This window comes from Gopherus evgoodei, chromosome 1 (assembly GCF_007399415.2).
Source record: "Gopherus evgoodei ecotype Sinaloan lineage chromosome 1, rGopEvg1_v1.p, whole genome shotgun sequence".
Classification (NCBI taxonomy): Eukaryota; Metazoa; Chordata; order Testudines; family Testudinidae; genus Gopherus; species Gopherus evgoodei.
In genome coordinates, this window is record NC_044322.1 from 341,081,272 (window position 1) to 341,108,703 (window position 27,432).

The 27,432-nt window shown below is 39.3% G+C and overlaps 2 protein-coding genes across 3 annotated transcripts in view; one reads left to right on the forward strand and one right to left on the reverse strand.

The window, feature by feature from the left end:
• The window catches only part of SRPK2 (SRSF protein kinase 2), a 330,240-nt gene extending 321,974 nt beyond the window's left edge, over positions 1-8,266 (forward strand). The window contains 1 exon segment of the mRNA XM_030552625.1: positions 4,961-8,266. Within this exon segment, the coding sequence (XP_030408485.1) occupies positions 4,961-5,145 (185 nt within the window). The 3' untranslated portion in view covers positions 5,146-8,266.
• A 912-nt stretch (positions 8,267-9,178) lies between these two features.
• KMT2E (lysine methyltransferase 2E) overlaps positions 9,179-27,432 on the reverse strand; it is a 128,239-nt gene continuing 109,985 nt past the window's right edge. For both annotated transcript variants that reach the window (XM_030553090.1, XM_030552998.1), the window contains 4 exons: positions 21,559-21,857; positions 13,339-13,427; positions 12,886-12,977; positions 9,179-11,445 (listed from right to left, as the gene is read on the reverse strand). In XM_030553090.1, the coding sequence (XP_030408950.1) occupies positions 9,940-11,445; positions 12,886-12,977; positions 13,339-13,427; positions 21,559-21,857 (1,986 nt within the window). In that variant the 3' untranslated portion in view covers positions 9,179-9,939. The remainder of the gene's footprint in view (positions 11,446-12,885; positions 12,978-13,338; positions 13,428-21,558; positions 21,858-27,432) is intronic.

The window sequence follows — 27,432 nt, forward strand, 5'->3', positions numbered from 1 at the left end:
TAGGTACTCCAGAGGGAATTAACAGAGCAGGTAATCATCAGTGATCCATCCCGTCGCCCATTCCCAGCTTCTGGCAAACAGAGGCTAGGGACACCGTCCCAGTACACTGGTAATAGCCATTGATGGACCTATCCTCTATGAATTTATCTAGTCTTTATTGACCCTTGTTATAATCTTGGCCTGCACAATGTCCTCTGGCAGGGAGTTTCACAGGTTGACCGTGCATTGTGTGAAGAAATACTTCCTTTTGTTTTAAACTTGCTGCCTATTAATTTCATTTGATGATCCCTAGTTATTGTGTTATGAGAAGGAGTAAATAACACTTCTTCGAGATGTGTCCCCCTATGGGTGCTCCACTGTAGGTATGTCTGCGCCACTGTACTATTGATTGGAGATATTTGGTAGCAGTGTCTGTTCAGCCCGCACATGCTCTTTCCCTCCTTTGTGTTGTGCCTTGAGGCTAGTTAGCATTGCATAGGCAAACCACTTCTCTACCACGAAGCCTCAATTGAGAGCTCCAAAGTAGAGGGGAGAAGGGTGGGCTGGGGAGCACTAAGAGGGGAACATATCTCAAACCATCTTTACTGCACACACTGAGTAATTTCCTCCTCTTCGTCGAGTAATGTCCTTGTGGGTGTTGCACTGGAGGTGACTCCTGAGCAGGATCCCCAGTGGGAGATTGGGGCTTTGGAGTCGAGTCTGTTATGAATGATAACACTGTGGAGCTGAAGATAGCGTCGGAAGCAGAGTCTCCAGTAATCGCAGAAGTGTTCTGCGAAGGTATGAGCAGATTCCCAAGTCACTGCCCTACAGATTTCCAAGATGGGAACATTCTTGAGGAAGACGAGAGAGGTGGAAACCAACCTCATCAAATGTGTGCAGATTATGGATGGAAGTAACACTGTGCGACTATGATAGCAGTGGTTAATACAATCAATACCGCATTCAGATGTAGTGACCCCATCTTGGAAAAGGTTCAGAAAAGGGCAACAAAAATTATTAGGGGTAAGGAACGGCTTCCGTATGAGGAGAGATTAATACGACTGGGACTTTTCACCTTGGAAAAGAAACAACTAAGTGGGGATATGATAGAGGTCTATAAAATCATAACTGGTGTGGAGAAAGTAAATAAGGAACCATCGTTACTGCACAAGGTGAGTAACTTCCTCTTACGATTGTCAAGGCTTTCTTTTATCTGCTGATTGGGGCATTTTCCTTACTAGCCATAAACCATAAAGCGGACATTATTTTCTTAACCAAATTAATTGTTTTAATTTCATAACCATTCCTACATATGGATCTTGAGTGACTTGAGTGCTAAGTTTCTGTCTGTCTGTGAGAAATGGAAAAGTTCTATCTCTGACTTGGGTCTGGAAGGAGCTTTATTCTTGGTGGTTCTGCCCACAGTACTGATGATAGACTGTTATCGGGCTCCTGTTTTGGTTTCAGCTGAGGTTCTGGAGAGTGTTGACCTCTTAGGCTTTGCAGGTCATCATCTTCAGAATCTTCATGCCCCAGCGGTTACATTTCTCCCCCTGACTCTTCCTACTTCAATTGCCAGTGCATGGATCTGGGAACCTTCTTGGTCAGGCTTTGATTCAGTTGGGATGGATCCATTGACTTAGCCTGGGGTTGTTGCTTCCACTAGCCATCTTTTGGACCTGAGGAGCGGGGGAGGGATAGCTCAGTGGTTTGAACATTGGCCTACTAAACCCAGGGTTGTGAGTTCAGCCCTTGAGGGGGCCACTTAAGGATCTGGGGCAAAATCAGTACTTGGTCCTGCTAGCAAAGGCAGGGGGCTGGATTTGATGACCTTTCAAGGTCCCTTCCAGTTCTAGGAGATAGGATATCTCCATTAAATTTAATTTATTTATAAGTGAGATTCTTGTTGTGCTGCAGGCATCAGGTCTTCAGACAAATCTGATGACATGTTTGACAATCCCCATTGATTGCCCCCTGTCCTTTAGGGGTCTACAAACACTTTAATGAAATTGATTTTATTCAACATGGCCCATATTAAGTGGTCTCATTGTGGTCACCCCTTAGTGTCAGGCATCTCACTCGTCGTCCTCTTAAGAGGTCAGTACCCTCTCCATTAAACTCCTTCTCCATTCACAGTTTGGGTAGATATTTTTTTCCTAAAGATGACTGGGTATTTGGGATAGAATGTGAAAAAAGCCTTGTGTTGTTCAAGATCTGAGTCTCCCCCCCCCCCCCAAAATCATGGATGAACTGGTATTTACTAAGGCTACATTTCCTCATGAGTTAAATTTATTTCATAAAATGCTGGCTAGGCTAGCATAACTGTTGACTATGCCTTTGGAGGGTGTTAGTGAAAAAAATAGCACTAGCTCTTTGATGGAGTGGAGGGAAAGGAATAATGCAAAAACAGGTGGACCCTTGCCCCAGAACATCCTCCCTTACTCCTATTGCAGAAAGGTCTTCAGACATTTGGGGGAGCCGAGGCTGTGAAAAAACGTATGTACAGCTAGGGATGCGTGACACAGGAGTTTTCTGGCAGGTGTGTCTGCACATGGCCCTGCCAGAATTAATCCTAAACCTTTTGAACAAGTCTGTTTTTAGGAGTGTATGTGTTTTCAAGAAAAAGTGCATGATCAAGGAAATTTCAGTGAGATGGTTACATAAAACCCCTGCTTTATTGCTGCTGATTTGTCGTGCCTTTTACAGTTATGGATTGAATTTCTAGGAATTCTTTTTTCAGCTTTAGTTATGAACATACTTTTTGTGGGTTTAAATTGGACATTCAGCATTACTTAATTCAGGGGCAGGCAACCTATGGCACGAGTGCCGAAGGCGGCACACGAGCTGATTTTCAGTGGCACTCACGCTGCCTGGGTCCTGGCCACCGGTCCGGGGGAGCTCTGCATTTTAATTTAATTTTAAATGAAGCTTCTTAAACATTTTAAAAACCTTATTTACTTTACATACAACAATAGTTTAGTTATAGATTTATAGAAAGAGACCTTCTAAAAACATTAAAATATATTACTGGCACACGAAACCTTAAATCTGAGTGAATAAAAGAAGACTCAGCACACCACTTCTGAAAGGTTGCTGACGCCTGACTCAATTGAAGGGGAAGGGGAAGAAGTTTCCGTTAAATTATTGGACGGGTGATGGTCTGGGTGTAGTTAAAGTTGAAGCCAGTCCTGTTACAAACCCAGTTTTCAACATCATTTTTTCTTTCCTAACTTTATCAAAACTAAAATAATCCTTGGCCACAGCTCATTTTAGGGCAGAATATTTCTGGCAAGTTTGGGGCCCATCACAAGGCATTTGAAGGATGCTTTAAAATGTCCTAATTATTCACTTTTCATAGATTTTCCTAATACTACTTTGACTTGTCATATCTCTGAAACATTCACATAAAAACTTCAAATTTCAACCCCTTGGGCATCCCTAATGAGTAGAAGAGCTTGCCCTAGGTTTTGCAAGAGAACACGTAGCTATATAACAGTATTCTTGGGAGAATACAAAAGCACATACATAGATACCTGTATGTGGTTGGAAGTGTATATAATATACAGAAGTTAGATAATACATACCAGTTTGATGCATGGGTAATACATGCACATCAGTTTGATACACACTTTGAAAAGTGTGCATGGTCCATGTTCGAAAGGACGTGAGGCTGGGTGCAGTTGGTGGGAACCCTAGGAGATGCAGGTAGGTTTTTTCTGGAAGGAGAAGCGAAGGGAAAAGGAGTTAGTATGGAGAATAGAAATGAGGAAGCAAGACAGTTTAGGAAAAAATGGGGTCCATTCCTGATTAGCTTGCAAGCTCTGCCAGTCATGTCAGAGCTTGGAACAGCAGAAGGGATGGATACCTGTCACTGAGCAATTCTTAAAACATTTAAAAAGTCCTAATGGAATTTCTTGCAGAAAACTTTTACCTAGAGTTAGTGATCACTATATCTACCCCTCAGCCAAAGAAAGACCCATAGAGAATGTTATAGTTTCCGCAGAATGCACAAAAACATCCAAATGTTGGGAGTATGCAAACAGCCTTTATTCAGCCTCCATAGTGAGACCATGGGAACAGTCAGAAACCTTATCTTGCCATCACACAAATTTATTGAGAGAAATTTTGTGTATTTTGTCACTGGTGATGTATCTGAGTAATGGATAAATAAGAATATGAAGCTGTATTGGGATAGTATGAGAAGGGACAGAGCTAAAGTTGTTTGTTTGACCACATCTGCAATTGCTAATGTTCAAAAAAATGTGTGTGTGAAGTCAATTCTTAGTTTGGGCTTTCTAATTTTTGTTTTGTTTTTTGATGATATATAATTGTCAGTTTGACAAAAGAGAGTCAATGAAAACTCTATTTTATGTAAAGACAAGGTATTCTCATTTTGTAAATAGTAATATTCGTAGCAATACTCAGGGAACTCACCAGTATAAACTGGAAAAGTGTTGTCTTAATTTGCTTCAGTGTCATGAATGATTAATGACTCTTTCAGATAGTCTTTGCCTACAGTGTTACCAATAGGACATACTATACCTATTGATACCAAACTAAAGTGCATTTCATTGTGTTTGATAATAGAAACCTCCACTGTTGCAGATGATTTTATTAGTATTCACTCCAATTTTATTTAGCTTTTCTTTGAGAGGTTAGTTTTTTTTTCAATCCAGAATCACTAAGTATATTGTAAGTACATGCTTTCTTATAAAAGGAAGGCAGAATGCATGAAGGTAGGAATATAATGGAAGTATGTTTACAGTGGTTTTCAGGTCTAGTATACTAATTTCAAAGGAAATAATGCCTTCAGAATGTGCTTTAAGAAAAGGTTTTTACATTTTTGTCAACTGAATAAAACACCGGATGGGTTTATTTTCAGGGAGAACTGTAGTAACATACTACTCTAGCAGGCAGTGGGAAGAGACGGAACAATAATCAAGGATAATGAGAGCTAACAGAACATTTTTATATGCAGGAGAACTCCGGCACATTACCAAGCTAAAACCTTGGAGCCTCTTTGATGTGCTTGTGGAAAAATATGGTTGGCCTCATGAAGATGCTGCGCAGTTCACAGATTTCCTGATCCCCATGCTAGAAATGGTGCCAGAAAAACGAGCTTCAGCTGGAGAATGCCTTAGGCATCCTTGGTTGAATTCTTAGCAGAATCTTCAAACATAACATTGAACCAGCAACCACTTCCAGTGCATCGGACCTAAATGGTGACTGTCACAAATTCTTTAACAGGATCACAAGTGAGCTGGCTTCATCCTCAGACCTTTATTTTGCTTTGAGGTACTGTTTGACATTTTGCTTTTTGTGCACTGTATTCTTGGGGAAGGGTAGTCCTGTCTTCAGCTGGTAGTTTACTGACCCACTCTCTTCAGAAAACACTTAACGTATCTTTAAGCATCATTTCTTGTGTTGTGTGGCATTCAAATGTCAAACTTTTGAACAAACTATCCCCCCCACCCCTCTGTGTTTTGGCAGGTTTTGTAACTATTTATGATGAAATATTTTAGCTAAGTATTATATAATTTGCAAGTTTGACATTATCAAGTCAGAACTGAGAAATGGCAAGGAATTGTACAATTTTATTTTCTGACAAAGGGACATCATTCTTGTATTATAGTGTATGTAAATGCACCCTGTAAATGTTTATTTCCATTTAAATATGGGATGGGGACTCAGATTTCAGAGTAAAGCTACTAAGTTTAAAGAGCTTTGTAGCATACAAATTGCATGTAGCGGACTTCAAGCTGCTTTAAGGATTTGTGTAAACTTTCCATTTTGTAGAAGTTCCTGTACATTAGATTATAAACAAAGTGGCTCTGGTTTACAAGACTTCATTCCACAAATGGCACTTTAAAGGAAGGCTAGACTTCTTTCTAATGATAATGCATACTTTATCATTTAGCACTCCCTTTTAGAATTTTTGCCTATTTTAAGTGCTTTTAAGGAGAAAATAGCAATTTCCCTTACAATGTGATACTGAAGACATGGTACCATATGGTGTTGCCTTTTTATAAGCACTGTAATTTGTACTATACCCAAAAGATTAAAAGTGAGTATGAGAAATATTCTGTCTAGGATTACAGATAATATGTGCTTGGGATACAAAAAGGATCAACCAAAAAGCAAATATAATTTAGAGGACAAAATAATTAAACTTTTGAAACAGCTCATGTTCATTCCAGTCATAGCTTTACATGCTCCTAAAAAAAATTGCACTGGCTTCCCCCCCCCATGAATTGACATATATAGCAATTAGTTTGCCCTTTGTAGATTGCACTCAAAATTGTAAATGTTTGAGTCTATTTAGCTTATTCACCCCCTCCAAAGTCATAGGCAATGCAGATTTTAGAATGTAAAATATGGAGGTGTATTTTGCCCTCTTTTAGAAGTCAGTGGGATGAATGTAAGTTTATTTCTGGTTTTACATAATTATGGTGCCACTTTTTTGACTGTCAGTTTTAAATTTATTCACATGCCTTTGCAATAACTAGATTGTGAGAAGATACTCTGTGTTGTAACAATAACCAATTGTTTGAGGTGCTTGCAGTTGTCTAATTAAAAGTGTTTTGTTTTTTCAGACATTGTGCTGGTCATTCAAATGCTTGATAATGGTAAATCCAACTGTTCGATAGTCACATTTCTCAGTAGGTTTTTCAGCCTAGCATACTGGAAATGCCTGTTAACAATTCTTTTGTAAACTTTCTGTATACTTGCTGAAAATATTTTACTTAATACATTAGAGCTAAAATTGCACCTGCAACCATTAACTCATTGCTTGTTCAGACTCAGAAATGGTATTCCATAGAATTTGTTTAAGTTAAAGTAACCTTTGCTTGCTTTTTGCCTTTCTGTGTATACCTCCAATAATTAAAAATGAAGATTATTTAAAACCTATTGCTAGAGTACAACACAATATGCTATTCAAGAGACTTTCAGCCACATTTGTCACTGCTAACATTTGGGTTTCAGAGCACTGGCAGCCACCTACTTAAGGACTTCGTATTGGAAAGCTTTTTTAAAAAAAAAAAAAAATAAAAGAGGCAGCAAGGATAATATTGCTAGCGCGAAGACAGGAGGTAAAATTTTCTGCTTCACTGTGGAGTTGCCTTTAGGTTCATCCTATTGCAACAAGTGAAAAAGTTTCAATACAGGAAGAAAAGAAAAACTTAATTGAAATATTACTTTAAAACGTGTCATTTTCTAGGCACCAGACCAGATATTCCAGTATATTACAGCTCTTTGCACTACTGTAGCTATTTTTACAGAAGTTACTGGTATCCTAACATTCAGTCAATGGTTGGTGGTAACTTAAAGTACCAGTTCAGACATTTACTATGATGTCTTTTATCCATTTCTTTCAAAAGCTGTAGCTACCCAATTTGAACTGATAAAATATTTTTGACTTTGTCTTGTACAAAATATATGTTCTTGCTTCCAAGCTAGCTAATGATCCACTCACTTATTTTATGAATGCAATGGCTTTGAACATCACAGTAAAGTAATAAATTGTGGATCTATAGGATTGGGATAAGGAGTTTATTTGTACAAAGCTCTGGTCATTGGCGTTGACTGTAAGCTATCTGACTGTTTAATTAGTTGGTCTTGGCCGCTAGACTCAGGAGAAAAAACAAGGATGTGAATAGTAATGGAACTGAATTATCTTTCCTGGAGTAGTAAGAAAATAAATTTCTAATACTGTTACCAGTCCAATGCCTTCTTTCACCAGTAGCAGTTGCACATAAAGACAAAGCGACAGTTCCTCTTTACTCAGTTTGACATACTAGCTTTTTATAAACTGATGGATGTTCCTGATTCTTAAAAAAATTAATGTTAAATAAACTTAACATCCACAATCAGCTACAGTAGAAAAGTTACTTGACACATCAGTTAGTTTCACAGGGCTAATTAAACTTGTACTGTTTCTGTAAAATTACATATAGCCAACTAACTGAATTAGTTTTAAGATCTGAAATAATTGGTCCTACTACCAGACTGGTATTTAATAAGATGATTAAAGGCTTGTCTTTGTGTTCTATAGCATAAAAATTGGTGCACACATTTATTCTGTATTCAAGCATAGTGGCCGTATCTTAGCTACCATACAGATATCTTATCCTAGATAGATAGTCAAATTAAAACAATGAATTTGCATTTTAACAATACATTTTCTGACTGTATTTATTCATTTTTGTTAAGTCTATTACCTCCATGTTATTCTTTAGCCACATACCCATCTCCTCTCTTTTGGTAATAAAGTTCCTAAATCTTTCATTTTTATGTTGAAATGTCTTCTCTTCGCAATGTAGGTAGGTCATTTGTTGTAAGTACTGCACTATAACAATGACTTTGTGCATTTCAGGAATTATTTTACAAAATCTGACAAACCATACATGTTGGAGTTCTATTTTGAACTTTTAGAATAGGAAACATACCTAGATAGGTACTAAAATATGTGCAGATGTTACTGTGGTCTAACTTCAAGATCAGAATAACCAATATTTGAAACATGTTTGGTATGGATCTGGTCTGTAACTGTACCACAGTATGAATATTTATCATGTATAATGTAACACGTTTCAGTTAACTGACAGTACACTGATATTCCAAGTAGTTTTCCCTCATCTCTAATCACTAAGATTAGCAGGAAAAAACACACTAACCTTTGATGCAGTGGTTCTCAAACTTATTTCATCATTGCCCCCTCTTTGTGTCTGTAGTAGTTTACATCCCCCACCTTCAGAGCTGGGCAGCCAGAGAGCAGTTGCTGGCTGGCACCTGGTAGCTGTGAAGGCAGCACAGAATTAAGAGTGGCATGTATTGTCACCCTTACTTCTGCGCTGCTGCTGGCAGTGTTGCTACGTGCCCATCCAGCTCTGAATGTGCACAGCAAGTTCCCCATCCGCCTCCTAACGCTTTTCATGTTCCCCCAGTTTGAGAACCTCTGCTTTAATGGACAGATTCACAGATGGAATAGGCAATTGGTCAGCTTTCCTCAGTCAGTTTTTCATGCAGGAGGAATAAAATGTCCACAAAATGCGAACACAGATTATTTTGGAAGAGGAAATAATTACTACCATCACTTCTAATTAGAGCACTCACAATCCTGGCAGACTTTAAATAGCTGGACACAGTCACTTATAACCTTATTTTTCCTTAAATACACAACCCTCAGAACAGAGTGTTAAAACTGACATAATTGTGATTTATTAACATGAATTAAAATGCCCAACCAGTGCTGCAATGTGACAGTATATTAAAAAATTAAAGATCATATACTGTACTACTTCCACAAAGATCACACATTTTTGCAAAAGAGACTTGTCATTATGTACAGTACTATATCAAATGAAAGAAGCCTTAAGCAATTTTACACGCAAAAGAAATACACTATTTACAGCAGTTGTCAGAGATATTAGAAACAATCTATACATTAAATTACATTTCTGCAAATAACTGATGAAACAAAAGTCATGTCCACACCAAACTATAAAAAAAATCTGTATTGCATTGTTTTCTAGCTATATGCACACAAAGAACTGCTGACAGGAGAAAATGAAAAACCTATTCGTGCCATCTCTATCAGTGTACTTATTTAATTACATATGTATAAAAAGTAATATAGAAAACATTCACTAAATGAATTTAACTGCAACAATAAAATTTAAAGATTATGCAGCATCAAATCTACTGCCAGAAAAAACTGCTGGAATGTTCACTTACAAAATAAAAAGAAATACCTAATACTGGCTGAACAGCACATTTTCAGGAATTTTAAAAAAAGCAAAAAAAATGGAAAGAATACAATGAAAGAGCACTGGTGTTTGCTTTTATACAAAGTATCATGTACAAGCTTTAAAAAGTACCTTGAACAGGTACATATGAAATATACACAGTTTAACTTACAGAAACATTTTTAAAATGTTTAGGAGCAAGGGTCCCATTTTAATGCCACCCTGAACCATGGTAATTATTTTGAAAAGTTGGTGGCACCTGTGCTCTGTGAATAGGAATTTGTCCAGGCACTGGAGATGCCTGCTGAGGTCCTTGCACCCCATGAGGAAGGGTTACAGAGCCAGGATGAGGACAGAATCCTGAAGCTGTAGGTGTTGGAATACTGTTTGGTCCTTGAGGTTGGATATGAGGACCTTGACCTGGTAGTGGACAGTGAGGTCCTGTTCCAGCAGGCTGATGTTGAGGTCCAGGTCCCAAAGTTGTATGATGTGGGGCTTGTGATGAATAGGAAGATACACTTGAAGGAAAATGGGGGGGTCCTTGATGTGATGGATGATGTAACCCTTGTGCTGATGCTGGGTGATGCCCAGAGCCTAAAACATTGGAAGGTGGAGGTGGTGGGGGTGGAGGAGCTGAATTTACTACATGCTGGTGTTGTGCTTGCAGACTTTGATGCCCTGTTGTGGAATGAGGCGGCTGATGGTGGGGTAGAGGACCTGGGGGTGGAGGTGGTGGTGGCAAATGGTGACCAGCAGCTTGAGAATGAATGTGTGATCCAGGGGCTACTGCCACAGCATGAACTGGACCTACTATGTGTGCTACAGAATGCTGCTGATGGGAACTTTGCTGCTGTACAAGATGAGGTCCTGGAGCAGGTGGTGGTGGTGGAGGAGGAGGAACAGCAGATGCTGAAGTCTGATGATGAATACTGGAGTTCTGAGATGGCAAAAAATGCCCTGCAGTTACATGGTGTCCTGGAACTGCTTGCTGGCCTGTAGTGCCAGGAAGTGCTTGATTTGGTCCAGAGGAGAAAACAGTTTGTTGGGGTATGCTACCCTTTAACTGACTATAACTCTGAAAGTTTCCAGAGGGCTGCTGGTTTTGATAGTAAGTAGAAGAAGAAGGGGGTGGGGGAGGAGGTGGGGGCGGTGCACTGCTGTTCAAATTTTGTTGGTTAAACTGACTATAAGTTGCTGAAGATTGTCCTGAAGGTGCCTGGGTGAACAACTGTCCACTAGCCTGCTGCTGACTACCAGGCTGAAGGTTCTGTGCTGCTGGATAAAAACTTCGGTGTGTTTCTCTCTGAGGTGTTCCAACTTGAGGTGACTGTGAATGATGAGGTCTGTACGGAGATCCTAACTGTTGTGAGTGAGGCTTTGGTGAAAGATAACCATGCTGTACAGGTGTGTGAGGAGTAGATGACTTTGGAGGATTTTCTACATGAGGTGAAGGAGGACAATGCAGTTTCAAAGGTGCAGAAGGCAGCTTTTGTGAATGGGAAAGTTGCTCTGTTGAACTACGCAAATGTGACTGAGATGGGTGAGTTTTTGAAAGTACTTGGACATTATTTGTCAGTTGTTTTTGTTGCAGCTCAGATTTTGGATTATTCACATTCTCAGCCTCTGGAGTATTAACTGCAGTTTCCCAGTGAGAATCTGGTTTTGTGGGTGTTCTCCCAGTTGACGGTGCTGAAACTACAGGACCAGGTGAAGAAGGCTAGATAGATGAAGAGAAAGAACAAAGTCAGTGTAACTTTATATCAAGGTAGAGGTGTATTTTAAAATGTTTTGAAGTAATGCGGTAAAGCAGTGCTCCAGGGAGGCCGGGGCTGTGCACTCCTGTGGATCAAGCAAGTTCGATATAACATGGTTTCACCTATAACATGGTAAGATTTTTTGGGTCCTGAGGACAGCGTTAGATCGAGGCAGAGGTGTATTAAAAACCACTGTTTCTTAAAAATAACTTTCACTAAGTAAGTGTTTTAGAAATCAGAAAGATTTTGTTTCCCTTTGGCAGGTGCACAGGATGTTCCTTATTGGGGGGGAGGGGGAATAGATACAGTTGGAAATCTAAGCTCTCTTCATCATGAGGATAATGCTACCATTAAGTGTTACCAAAATGCACTGAAGCTTATTATTTATACAGCATTCAAAGTGTCACAGGTTAAAAAAACAAAAACAAACCACACCCAAGAAGATGTCACTACTTGAAATATCTTATAATCTACGTTATTTATAAAAGCCCTATACTGCTGATACTAAGGGATTTCCTTCAAGTTCTATACAAAATAATTTACAGGTTTCATATCAAACTTCAAATCGGGATAATGTGAACAAACGGACTAAACATTACAACCTGAATTCCTCCATTTAATGTTATGCCAGTAGCTACTACACAGCTTTCTTCCCATCAGTGTTAATTACCCTCACTGTTAAAAATTTGATACTTTATTTTCAGGATGAATTTGAGCATGTAGATTAGAGTTCAGATTCCTTGTAAAATTATATAGTGATCTATTTTGTTTTTTAAATAGAAATACAAAACCATTGAAACAATTTGTCTCCAAAATCACTGCAATTGTGACTTTCGTGACTACCATAACACATACCAAATTTTAATTGAACTGAGACAAAGCCAAAATATTCCAGTGAGCCTGTGATCTATAATAATTGAATAGATTTTATCTGTTCATACTTCAGAGAATTAGGATAAAAAACAGATGAATCAGTCTGGTTATTCTTTGGAATTATAGGAAAATCTTGATAAACAATAAATACCACTTGTACTATGCTAAGGTATAAGGATCCTAAATGTGTGTGTTAGTGTTGGCAAGTCCTTTGCAATTGAGAATTCCTATCATGAATGAAAGCAGTTGTAACTTTTTACTTGGATTTTTAGATGAAAAATGTCTTACGTGGCATATTACATGGTTGAGATTTGGCTAGAGTTACTGCCGCTCATATTTAACACAGATGTATATTAGGTAAAAGAAAAAAGTTCTTGACAACTACTTAAGTGAAAAGCACTTCAAACAATCAAGAAAGGCATTCCCAAATGTACTACATACCTATACATCCTAATGTAATCGAACTACATATCAGTGCTGCGTGCGTCTTATTTGCACGCGCGCACACACACACACACACACAGTATTACCTTGCTTGCTTTTGAAGGACTTTTGCAAGTCTTTTGAGAAGTATCTGGGGACGGACATTCAGTTGTGGACTCTGGATTTTCAGGATCAGGGTCTACAAACAAAAACACAGTAAAATGTACCAATTTGATAAACAAGACTTTTGGAAACACTACTACTAAACAGTTTACGTTCAACTCTAAATAACTATTTTTCAAGTTCTAAGTGATACGATTCAACACTGCAAGCATGATACGAGGTCATCTGCTTACTGATCTTCCATTTTTCAGTGAAATAAAGGACCTTAAGTTGCAACTGAGGAATGATATTTGAATGAGATGGTGAGTATGGACTACAAAGTGATTCTCACCCTACAGATGAAGCAGATCCAAACATAATATTAAAAAATGGCTAAGAACTACTATGTGGATTAATTAAATGAATCCATTTTCTGGACTGATAGTAAGCCAACTTACCACTGTCCTTGTCTTTCCTATGATCACTGAGAAGTAAAGCTCTTTGATAACTTCGCTCCCTCACTTGTTCCACTGACGTTGAAGCAGTCCTTTAAAAAACAAACAAAATATTCTTTACATTAAAGAGGTCTAATTCCACACGTCATATGTCAGGATGTATATAATTTACACTCAAATATAGGGCAAGAGAGCAGCTGTTTGGGCAAGAATACTATGTAGCAAACTCACCTGCTCTTGTATAGACAGTATACACAAAAGACAAAGGATGTTCCTATCTACATCAATGTAATCAGTTAATTCGACTGTTCATTTTAGTAGATTCTCTCACTTTAAAAATGGATTAAGTTCAACAATTTCTGCAACATGTTCATCTTAACAGAAAAGGAAGTTAGAGCTAACAGAATTCCTGTTAATATGAAGAGAAGAGAGATTGGGATCTTTTTTTCTTACAACAGAAACTACATGGATGAGAAAGGGAAGGATGCTCTGCCTCTGACAAACTAGGCATTCAAAGTCGGTGGACATTTCTGAAAATTTAGGCCTCGTGCTCTGTGATTCCGTTTTACAAATGGAGAAGATAATATCACACAGAGTGATGTAATGACTAGTTCATTGTCATTTGTAAAGCAGTTCTGGAAGGTGCTACATACAGGTCTTTTTTTTGGGCAGTGTCCAAGCCATATGGGCTAAAGTTGAGAGCAGTGCCAAGCACTGGTAGGGGCAGTGGACAACACTGGAACTCTTCCTCTGCATTGTAAAATGTTTTGATTAGTTACCAGTGATGAATATATGGCATTACTCTACAGTGGTCTTGTTGGCTTCTGAAAAACATTTGGTTTCTTAAGTCTTGTAAGGAGATGAATTAATCATTAGGTACCACATGAACGGGCCTAAGTGTATTTAATGGATCATATATATATCACATACTAATTAGTAATACATTAAGCAAATGCATAATCAATATAAATTTAAACTTAGTTTAGTATGGTTCATCAAACTTTTGAATAACCATTTTCTGAGGAGTGCAAAATACCATTTTTGAATTAATAAGTATCCCTTGTTATTTCTCTTCTTGAAACATCCCTAATATTTGAGTGCAGAACAAGGATGAATTATCAATGAGGGATCACAATGTCCCCACCAAATATAATCAGGATAAACAAAGAAAGTCATTGTCAAATATTTAAGATTGATAGTTATGTTATTGATAAAATAGATAAACACGTTATGTAACCTAATGTGTATTGTGGAATCTTACATTTGGTCATAAATATTGTTAATCATTATTATATAATGAATCAAAGAAGAGGAGTGTTGCTAGAAAGCAGGGTATAAAAGGGTGTACGCAGACTTAAGTTTTTGCCTTTGTCTGTGTATAGCCTTGTCTATATATACTCAGCGAGATCACTGATCAACCATACCTCAACTGATCACTAGGGTGTGGCACTCTGTACCTATGCTGAATTAAACCTGTTCCTTGGATCTGAACTCCGGATTCAGCAGTGGTTTCTTCTGCCATCACCAAGCAGTATTTGTCTGCTTTGCTAGGTTTGTAAGATAACCCTGTAGGCCTGGTTGGTAGTCCTGAAAATATACTGTAAGGTCTCTAATAATGCTTAATGGGGGGAAAATTAAGCAACATACAGTGTTCAGACTAGTACTTCTTTCTATTCTGTTTTCTCTTCCCCCATCACTCTATTTCTGCAGCCCAGCATCTCTCTCCCAGAGTTCTGGATATCTCAGTTGCTCTGCTATCTCTGCAGCTCTTGGAGGTGGATTAGTGTTATAGCACCACATGATCTGGTAAACACTTCCTCTGTTCCTGCTTGCTGCCAGACTCCGCCTCCACAGCAGCAGACAATAGTGCTTTCTTTTACTCCCACTCATTCTCCTATTTTAACTTTTCTGTCCAGTTTTCTTAAGCAGTGGAGGCAGTGTTCTCCCTCCTGTTCATTCTTCGTCCTGCTCCCTGGGTCAGTTAACCCTCCCTGAGCCTCCACTGCAGTCTCTCCTTGCCAGCTAAGCAGCCAAGAAAGCATTCGGTCAAATCCAAGTAGTGCTCTATATGTAAGGTAGGCTTCCCAGGCAGATGGTGAGTTGCACCCAGATTTCTGTCCCTAACTGTGTTAGGTCCCAGGGCTACAAGCTGGACAGGCAAGTGAGGTCCTCTACCCATCAAGGCAACTGCGACTCCAACGGGGGGAAAATGGACCAGGAACCCCAGAGTGCAGAGCAGGAAGAAGTTCCAAAAGCAAAAAGAGAACTCTGCCCACTCGACTCAGGGGATTGTACAGAACACTCCTTCCTGAGCCAACCAGGTGGAATCTGACAAAAAATTCCCCACTCCAAGGGGGAATGGGACCCAATAGGAGAGGATTCTGAGACCGACCTCTCAAGAGGGCTCCAAGCCCTAAGGAAGGCAAGTTACAAAAGGCCTCACCAAAGCTGCAGCAGAGCTTTTACACTTCCAGAAGACACTAAAGATTTTTTAAAAAGAGAAAAAAGCACAAAAAATTCACGAGATAAAGTCTTCTGCCTTCTCCTCCTTCCCCACTGAAGAAGGTGAGCTGTCTGGATCTGAAACCTGAGCAGACTCCTGAAAATAAACCTCACCTTTCAAAATCCTCCTAAGGCTTCAACAGCCCTTCACCTCCTCCTTCAAGGAAGTGAAGGAGAATTAATGGAACAAGCCTGATAAGGGCAAGCATGTTAACAAGAGCAATCTCGGGCTCTATAATAGACTCATAGATTCTAGGACTGGAAGGGACCTCGAGAGGTCATCGAGTCCAGTCCCCTGCCCTCATGGCAGGACCAAATACTGTCTAGACCATCCCTGATAGACATTTATCTAACCTACTCTTAAATATCTCCAGAGATGGAGATTCCACAACCTCCCTAGGCAATTTATTGCAGTGTTTAACTACCCTGACAGTTAGGAACTTTTTCCTAATGTCCAACCTAAATCTCCCTTGCTGCAGTTTAAGCCCATTGCTTCTTGTTCTATCATTGGAGGCTAGGGTGAACAAGTTTTCTCCCTCCTCCTGATGACACCCTTTTAGATACCTGAAAACTGCTATCAGGTCCCCTCTCAGTCTTCAAGAACCAAAGGATGATGCACTATAGCATCCACCCTAGTGGGGGAATTCAATCCTAAGGAAGCCATGGATAGAAAGATGGGCTTTGAAGCCTCTTCCATCACCATCTGAGCATCCCGGGCAGCTCCTTGCTTTGCAAGAGCATCTCCTTCCTGGCTGGAAGATCTCAAAGCCCTTAAGGACAGAGATCACCCTGAGTTTGGCTCAAATTTAAAGAGTCTCCCTGGCAAAAGCATTTGTAGCTGATACCTCAATGGATTCAATAAGGTTCGCAACTCAAGCCATGGCTTCCAGCTCATCAGCCAGGTACCACGTATGGCTCCAACCAGGGTGGATAAAAATAAGTGATTTTTAAAAATTTAAAATTATAAGTTTTTCTTTTTAAAAATAACCTGTTTTAAATGAAATATGAATTTAAATACAAAATATGTTAAGTCCTAAACTACTTATAATCTCTTAAAACGTTTAAATAAAAATATACTAACTCCATGAAGCTATCAAAAACTTTGCCTTAACTTTTTTCTTTATAAAGAATGAAAAGTCTGACTTTTGAGGTCAAGTTTTATAAATATGGCATAAAATGTCATGTGCTGCATTAAGGGCTTGATCCTGGGGGGACCCAGAGGCTGTCCTACTAGGCATGAGAGACTAGCAAAGTCATCACAGGCATTGGGATCTGACCTCTGAGTCCCAGAGACACCATCATATCTCTCATCAAAATCATCCACTGAGCTCACCTGAATGGTTTCATATTCCTATTTTTTACCTGAGCTCAAATTGGTTTATTCTCCAGCTCATGGAATAACAATGAAGTTGATGTATCCCAACCATTTAAGGTTGTTTTGTTTAATAAAAATAAATTTTTATGCTCTTGTGTGTGTTTAATTAAATTTGTTACAATCCAAATATAGTTTGACACAAATAAAGAGCAAAAAGTAAATTATCTGGTAAATAACCAGTATCATTCACCATTTTCTAACATACTAAAATGTACAATTAATCAGAATCTGAAAATATTAAGTTCTACCACATCCATTTTTCATCCACTCACCCAGTTCAATGACCATGTTAAAACAATCTGATCCAGAACAAAATATCTCATCTACATATGGAAGTGACAGAAAGTGTTCCCTCACAAGAAAGGTGTTCTTGGTTCTTACTCCATCTTTGCCATTGTACAGAAGCGCAAGGGGGGTGGAATCAGAGCTGTTCTCCATTTCAAAAGGCTCAAAACAAGTGGATAAGAAAACAAGTTTTGGATGGAGCCCCTATCCCTGTCCTAGGGGGAATTCTTAAGTTCAGTAGATCTAGCAGAAGCATATCTCCATATTCCCATCATAAAATGTCACTGCAGTCTTCTGAGGTTTGCCTATGGCAGGATACAACATTAGTACCGAACACTCCCATTTGGCCTGTCCTCAGACTCCAGGGTTTTTACAAAAATGGTGGTGGTGAGAATAGTGAGACTCAGATTGAAGGAACTCCCCTTTTCCCTCCTGACCAGAGCTCCAGTGCAGTAAGCAGTGCACAGGGCCACGTCTCAGACAATGAATCTTCTTAAGGCTCATGGCTTCATCATCCGTGCTAAGAAAAGTTCTCTGGTTCCATCCAGGAATTAATTTTCTTGCTCTAGAGCTGCAGATACTATGTTCCCAACTTCTAGGACTCCTGGTGTCCTGGATAGGGATCATTCCATGGTCACAATCATGCATCAGAAGTCTTCTAGTCTTCATATTAAGAGGTGTAGGACCACTCCCCGAAACGAGAGAGATCATGTACACGTTCTGACACAGGTGATCAACTCCTTACAATGGTTGTCAGCACAAAGCAATGTCTTCAAAGGTATGCCCATCTGTCTTCCAGATCCTTTAGTCTTTGCAATTGAGACCACTCTGGAGGATTGGGGAGCTCATTTAGAGATCCAGACACCCCAGGAAACCTGGAGCAAGGAAGAAATGGCTCATAGCATAAACCTAGAACTGAGAGCAGTTAAGCTAGCTTTCCTAAGGTTCCTGCTCAACCTAAGGGTGAACCACATCCTGGTTCAATCAGGCAACACTACTACCATCGCATATTTAAAAAAACCACAAGGGAACTACACATGGAAGCAATGGAAATAATGAGATGGGTAGAACAGTTCCTCCTTTCCCTCAGAGCACTCCACATTAAAGGGGACCTGAACCAGCAGGCAGACTGGGTCAACGGGTGCAGGGTCAACAACTTCGACTGATGTCTGAACCAGATGTTCAGCCCCCCTTCAACCGAGCTGTTCATGGATCAAACAAACACAAAGAGGCCAAAATACTTCACAGTGGAGGCAGACCGCAGAGCCATGGGGACAGATGCCTTATCGCACAGTTGGCTCCAGGGCCTCTTGTATTCATTTCTATACTTTCCACTACTTGGGAGGGTGGTCCAGAAAAGAAAATGAGAACAGACAATGGTAATACTGATAACTCCTTTTTGGCCAAGGAGACCTGGGTTCTCAGACCTGATGCTGACACTGGACCCCCCACTCCAGCTTCCGCAGAGATTGGACATCTTCTCACAAGGTCCTCTTCTTCACCTGGACTCAAAGCAGCTTCAGCTAACAGCCTGGGTAGTGAGAGGTCTATCCTCCAGAGTCATTAAGACATTGCTTTATCTAGAAGAGTAGAAATGCTAAAAGTGTACTTTTCTATCTTGTCACAGTCAACAAAAGCCAAGAGCACAGTGCAAAATCCCAGAATTCCAAGAATACTAACCATTCAGGATTTCCTCTAAGAAGGCATAGACCAAGGCCTTCAGCCCAGTACCATTGTGCCTCAGGTGTCTGCTATTTGCAGGAGCCTAAAACTCCCTGGAAGATTGAGCAGTCCGGTTAGCCAGATGTGTGGTCAGGCCACTCTTCCCAAAATGGGACCTTTCGCTAGTTCTGAGTGCCTTGACAAGCCATCTTTTTGAGCATCTGATGTTAGAGATGGCCTTTTATTTATCCATTGCAACTTGTTTCTTAGTAGCTGTCACATCCACGAGGAGAATGTCAGAGTTGCCAGCCTTATCTATACAGGAACCTTACTGCATGTTACATAAGGGCAGGCTGATGTTCAGGACACCAGAATCCCTTCTTCTCCTAAGTAAATTCCTCCTTCTATGCTTCCCAAGAGGTTGTGCTTCTTCGTTCGGTCCAAAACCACAAGATCCAAATGAAAAGATGTGGCACACCTTAGATGTCAGAAGAGTGTTGAAAATCCCTCAAGCACACAGATTCCACACAAATCTTAAGACTCCCTATTTGTGCCCTTCCACCCAAAATGCCAGGGACTCAGAGCTTCCAAGTCCTTCATTACTAGGTGGCTTAGACAATGTATTGTGGAAGCCTACAAATCATCATCGGTTCCTGTGTCAGAAGGCATAATGGCATGCTCCATGAGAGCCATAGCGACCTCATGATTGGAACAAGCGAGCATGTCCACTGGAAATATATGAAGCAGCCACATGGTTTATAACTAGCACTATTATCTTCTGCAGAGGCCTACTTTAGCAGGAAAGTGCTCCATACAGGGGCTTGGAAATCCGAGACTTTCAAGTGAACTCTCAAAAAGGATGGTACTTCTTTCCTACCAAACTTTTTTTTCATAACCCTCCCTACATTTTTTCATTGCTTACTATTTCCCAGATGTCCTGAATTGTGGAAGATACTAGGTTGCAGAACAAAAAATGTCTTACCAATAATTTCCTTTCTGCTATCAGCATCTCCCATTATTTTACCCACCCTGGATGGTTCAGGAGTCAAGAGTCAGATATTATGTGGAATTGTTACCATATGACCATCTTCCTTGGTCTAATGTATATAGTTATTTCATCATCTCTGGAATATTTATTAATGATGTTATGCAAGTTTTATAGCTTGGGAATAACTCATCTGGCAGCAAGCAGGAGCAGAGAGGGCAGGGCCAGACTGGATGGTGTCAAAATGTCAATCCGCCTCCATGAGCTGTAGAGAGAGGAGAGCCCCCCAGAATTGTGGAACTAGCAGAAAGGAAATTATTGGTAAAAAGTTGTCCATTCTCCCTGTATCTTCAGTTTTTGCTGGTTGATTGCTTTATCTTTGCGGTTCTTCAGGTGCCTCCCTTTACATCCTAATACACTAATTTATGCATGATCCCCCATTGCTAAGTTAATTTTTAAGTACTCCTTTAAAAACCTGCCTAAAGTTTTGTGAAGTCCAGCTGTGAGAATTCTGCTGCTCAATAGAGGCAGCCTGAGTACCTTCTGAGCAGAAGTGGATCTTCCTGCTCAGCTTCTCAGCCCATGGTCAGCTGAAGCTTTGGGAAACTTCTCTACAGTAGGGAAATGTGATGAAAGTTCTCCATTGTTGCTAACACCAGATCACCATTACCTGTGCTAGCAACACTGGGAACCCTACTGTAGATGAGATGCTGCTCTGTCCAAAAAGTGTAGTTTAAAAATACTCTATTTTATGTGGAAAGTTACAATCTTGACCTTTCCTCCTGCCATCCTGTCTAGATGTCTATAAACACAGAAACAAGAAATATTGATTTGTTTCACCTCAGCTAAATATGACTATTTACTAACACACCTCCTCACCATACTGCATTTTAAAATATTTAAGTACTGAATAATCCACGTGCAAACTTTCAGTGACAGGACCGAATGTGTATACATTATTCTAATCACTTCCCTGAGGAATCTATTCTCTGTGATTGTAAGGAAAATGGAATTAAAATATTTGTTCAGTCGTTTGAAAACAAGGCTTCTAGCCAAAACTTATTTTGTATGAAGTAAATGTAGATTAGATATTCTGTTCAAACATGTATCATTTATTTATTTATAAATTGTATCCCATTGCCTTAGCTCTTAAGTTATCCAACCATAGCACACTAACAAAATACAAAATATCAAAATACATGTTTGACAAAATTAGATTCTATAAAATACTCCCATATGTTACTAAAATAAACTGTTGCTATCAAGAATTCACGGCACTTACAATTTTACATAATGCATATGTAGTATTTCCTAGACACACTATAAATTTAGAGTGGAAATGTAGCAGATTGCTTCTCCAGTTGTCCACACAAACACATTTTTCTGAACATGCAACCTGTGCTAAATGGCTTACCATTGAACTTCTGGTTCATTCTTCTCACTGGAAGAAGCTTCTTTAGTTGGACAGTTGTTGCCAGTTTCTTCTGGAGTTGTATTATAAACAGTAGCTGGCAATGGTAAAGGTAGGTTAGCAGTGTTATCAATTTGCTCCCCATTTTCACCACTGTTATACCCATCATTAGCACCATTGTTACTGCTTATACTTCCTCCACCAGGAGCATGAGGAGATACGGTAACCAGAGAAAAGCTCTCGGTCTTGGAACCACTTTTTCTAGCTTCTCGTTGTCTCTTTCGGTATTCTAATAAAGACACCTATGGAAAAAACATAAGAGGAAAAGTTTACTCATTTTTCTTTACAACAGTTAACTTCTGATTGCTGATAAAATTAAAATAAAATCTACAGAGCAGTTCTCTTTAAATAACTTCAAGTGGATATACCGCTTGCATTGTTTCTAAAATATAAGAGGAGGTAAGTTAGATGGGCTAATGATACTCTTTTCTGGAGATTTACAGAATTATTATTTACTTTGGTTTCTAGTGAGTAGAACAGGAGTACAGGGAGAGGAAGCATGTATTTCTTACCCTAGGAAAAGGGGGAGAATGGATCTGGGGCAGTGAGTGTGGGAAGGTCCCGCTATGCAGAAGCTGTACTGTTGTGGACTGCACTGTAAATACTGGGACTTCAAGCTACCATGTGATAGTAGTGGTGGCCATTTTAAACTTTTATTTTTATGGTTTTACCCCAATGTATTTGCATTTAAAACAAAACAGCAGGCTGATGGTTTGTTCTGATATACATGTGTTGCAAATCTTTGGATTTGTAACACCCGTATTTGATTGTCATTATTTAAAGAAAAAGTTATGGAAATCTGAATTATTTCCAATTCATGCCTTTTATCTTCTATTAACCCTTTATTATATAATAAAGGTAAAGATTCAGCATACATTATTACACAAAATTTTTTGTCAAAATTGGTTTTATTTCATTACTGAAGAACATTAAAGAAAATTTTAAAGTTTTTATATATATTTGCAACTTTCAAAAGTCTCCTTAAAATATAATAGCAACCAATAAATTTTTAAACAGACAGTGATTTTTACGCTTCCTCCTCTCCAGGAGGAAAATCTGTGCAAAGCTGCTCTTAGTGTGCACTTTTGGGTTTGAAACAGAAAGCTGAAATACTGATATTAAGGCCTGGACAGTATTTTTTTCCATTAAGAAATCAGCCTTCTGTGCAAGTTAGGTTTAACCCCTTTATGCTTTCATGTCTATTAAGGCAACCTGCACTAAGCCTTATCTTCATAAAACCCAAACCCAGGGAACAAAAGTGCCACAAAAGAAAATGCGTGAGATACTGGGACAAATTCTCAGCTGGTATAAATTGGCATAGTACCACTAAAGAAAATAAAATTACTGAAGCTACGCAGATTTACAACTGTTGAGATTCTGACCAACTACATATACACACACACAGATGGCCAAGATTTAAAAAAAAACGAGAAACTTAAAATTAGTATCCTGAATCCATATTTGGGCACAACTGATTTTCAAAAATGCTGAGTACCAACAGCTCCCACTTAAGTCATTGTGAGAGAGGAGGAAGCAGTTGAACTATGGACATTTCCACTAAGTTTGACAAACAGAATTAGGGTTTGTCTACATAGAGCGCTGCAGTGGTGCAGCTGCACTGCATTTGGTGAAAACGCTCTATGGCAACGGGAGACCACTCTCATATCGGCATAATAAAACCACCTCCGCAAGCAGCAGCAGCTATCTTGGCAGCAGAAGTTCTCCCGCTGACAGCGCTGTCCATACCAGCGCTTATATTGGTGTAACTTATGTTGCTCGGTAGGGTAGTTTATTCACATCCCTGAGCGACATACACTATGTCTACCCTATAGTGTAAGTGTTGCCTTATCCTTCTTCATGTGTTTACTGTTTTGTAAATTAAGAGAAATGGTGGGAAATTAAAAAGACTGTGACCAGTGATATGATTCATCCAAGGAAATTAAGGTCATTTTATTTTGAAAAAGATGGATAGTCTCAGCATTTAGTTGACTTGCAAATGGTTCCAATGGTGAAGGCCTCATATTTTTTCCATTAGGATATGAAGACTGAGGATGCATTCTACCTGGGGAGGGAGTGAGACAGGGCAAGACTCCCTCCCCAATGCCCAAACTCATAAAAAAAAACTAAACAGAATCCAGATACTCATTTTGCTCAAAGCAGTCCTTTATGCAAGAATCTAATTATGCAGTAGAGAAGCTTGAGGCCATCAACGTCCTCTGCATGATAACAAGAGGAATGGTCTCTATCCATAACTGGGCTTAAAATTTTCTCCCCATATGTCACAATTCCACCACAGCCAGAGGATTCCTGTAGGTAGTGCACCAGTGATCTTCCCCAAAGTTCATCTGCTTTCCAAAATAATTTTTCACCATCTCTCATTTTCATACTTCATTTAACAAATATTTGATTCTTCAGACGAGATCCCAGTTCCTTGATGTAAGAGCAGTACAACTTGTGCCAGAACAAGAACAGTTCTTGAGGGTATACTCCATATTCTTCATCAGGAAGAAAAAGTCAGAAATGTATTATGTTCTAGAGCTGATGGAATCGCAACATGTATAAGAAAACTGCTTTCCTGGACAGAGACCCTATGCTTACCACTCATTATAATGTTGCAGCATCTCTATTACCATAGTATATGAGTGTCTCAATCTTTAACATGCTTCTCCTCACAGCACTTCTGTGTGACAGGGAAATCATATTCCCAGTTTACAGATTGGGAACTGAGCACAGACCAAGTGACTTGCCTGCAGTCATACAGGAAGTCTGTGGTGGAGCATGGAATTGAAGTGTGCCTTGTGAATCCCACTCCAGCACCCAAACTACTGAACCCTCCATATGTCTAACAGAAGTGTAATTTAATATATCGGTCCAGAATATGGTAGCTGTTTCTTCAGGTTCTACTATGATCATGAACACTATCAATACATGGCCTCTTGGTCTTCTATCTGCATCCAGAGCTTTCTGAAACATTCTATTAATGATAGTAGCCAGTCTTAAGGGTCCCCGAGCATACATGTACTCTTGCCTAGGTAATATATAAATCCAGACTTTGTTCAGCAAAACAGTTCTCTACTCTGAAGATGCTCGTGAATTTAGAGATCTGAGAGCTTGTCTACGCATGACCCTTACTATGGAATAAGGTATGGTTTGAATTTAAAGCAGAATAGTTGTTCTGAAATAACTTATTTTGGAATGAGTGTCTACATATGGATTTCTCCAGAATAACTCTCGTTGACATGCCCTGATCCGAGATGTACATATAACAACTTGGGAGGAGAGAGAGATACCAGTAAGGAAAGACTTACCAAGATCTCCTCCTATATATACACATCATTATTAGGATCTGTTTCCATTATTTGGAACTGAGTGTTTTGTTTAGGGGTAGTCTCATCTACACATGAGGAAGATTCAGAAATTGCCATTCGCAGAATGGGATATGCTTGTATTCCTTGGGCAGTAAAGTGCACATTCTGTAATCCCATCAGTTATGATGTCAGAGGTGAAGTCTGATCAGTCATCCTCTCTAAAGAAGAGTCCTCAAAATTCATGCAAGTCTTCTAGTCTGAGAGTTCTCTTTCAACTGGTGTTGAAGTTGAACTTAAGCATACATTTTTCTAGAGTTGAGGGCAATCTAGCTCTCTTGACCTTTCAAAAGGAAGCCTTGAACTCCCATGTTGTGATACAGTTGACTAACATGACAGCAGTATCGTATACCAATTAATAGATGAGAAGCTCCATCATCCACGTAGAAGTCATTTCCTGGATTGGCCAGAATCTCTCCTAACCTCTTCTCTTAATGTCAGCAATCAATAAGCCAAGTAGGTATTAGAAAACCTGTACATTTGGAATAGTCATTTGCAGTTCAAGGGTATAGCTAAATATTGCATTTGGCAATGTGTTGAAAGCCAAAGGTTTTGCAACAAAATGCACTGTATCCACAGAAACCATGACCATTAAAGATACCAGATAAACATCTAAGCATTTTCTTGTTCTAGACTGGTGCAATCTGTGGTCTGGAGGTTATTGTACCATATCATGAAATACACATGGATAAAACCACTGGCTGCTTTAAGACTTGACATCTTGTCTTAGTTTTTTTTAAATTTTTCTTTGGAAAGAAGTTCCCCTATGGAGGGGATAAACCATGTATTTCGCTGATGCCACCTCAGTATGTACTATCTTTGGGTTCCTGCATTTGATAAAATTTTGGAGTCTGCACAGTGAGCCTCTTGCCCATGTCTAGAAACTCTTAGGCTGCCACAATAATGAACAAGTACACACCTATGACTACTTTGATCTTAGAAGTAAGGTACTTAACTTGACCCCCCTATTAGTGTGCTTCTACAAAATGGTCTTAGATGCCTTGATTCCAGTTTGGTAATGACTTTTCTCCTCATGACAGGAAAAGATTTTCCTGCAATTCTCTCTCAGGACGTTCTTCCTCAGTTTTTATGAATTTCTCTCTTTTTTGGTACAGAAGGAAGAATAAAGAAATCTGATGTTTCTTTGATTTCTTTTTGTGCTCTTTGGACTTTTTAGCCCTCCTTTGATTTCTTAGCTTTGGTGGGAGAGAAACAGGGGTTGCAATTTTGTCTGCTTTTTCTGGAAATTTCTCTTCTGTGAAACTACATTTTCTTTTTCATCAGAAGATGAGTAAGTGGTATGGTAGACATAAACCTTACACTACAGTACTTTGGAGAACATTCCTCATCAGTGAAAGGAGGGGGTAGGAAATCAGCATACTTTTTTAAAGTTGTAAACACTGATTTTAGGACTGTGGATGGAGTAGAGAAATCCCTTTGTTGCATAGCTGGCTATGCCTGGATTTAAAGACAATGAGGTTCACGTAAGCATCAGATGAGGATGAATGGCAAAGTAGCTGCAGGAGTTTATAGCTATTTGGCTTCAACTGAGATCAGGTTCCTTCCCTTCATCTTCAAGGTGCCTTGGAAAGAAAAAGGGCTGTAGTGACATGACTGGGAACAACCATGCCTATCAATGTCAGAGTAACACAGCTCGCCTTCAGTATCTAGCTGCAGATGTATCTCGCAATCTGAGCACAGCCTGGACTCAAATTTCCTTTTCCTGAGCTGATCTGCCACGTTGGAGGGGTAAAAAAAAGAGGAACAGAGAAAAGCGGGGTTTGAAAAAAGGAAGAGGAAATCTAGAACAGCTACTGACTATGGGGGCAGAACTTCTGGCAGGTTGCCAGGTGAGAGAGACCATCATCCCCAGTGTTCCTGTTCCCCATTCTGTAAGGAGAGAGAAGGGGTATAACTCAACACAGTAACATCTACCGAAGACATTATGCAGGAGAACTTTTAGTGCTGGTAATGGCTGACAGTTATAAATGGCCCTATAGCCATACATACCCTAAATGTACTTTTAACTATTTCATTTAAATATTCTTTAAAACTTAAAAATGAGTAGTTTTGGTTAATGTCAATTTAAAATTTAGCTCTAAACCTGAATTTTCTAAATGTACATTTTTTACAAAATCTAAAACCAACAGAACGGTTTCCATGAAGTTTTCCCTGAAGTAACTGCAGCACTAAAAGCCTTAAAGTAAAACTGATCAGTGTCAATTGATTTTCATTGTCCAAGCTGAGAACCAACAAATTAAGTAGTGAAATGTAAACTGGACTTCTAAAAGTCTGTTTTAATAAATTAAAACTGTGAGTTTGTTTGTTTGTTTGCTACATATGATTTTTAAGCTGACAGAATCCCTTCAACTACAGTATTGTGATATTTTGGGATATAAGCAGGTATATTGATTTTCAGGTATGAAAATTAGAGGTTCCTTTTTAAAAAAGG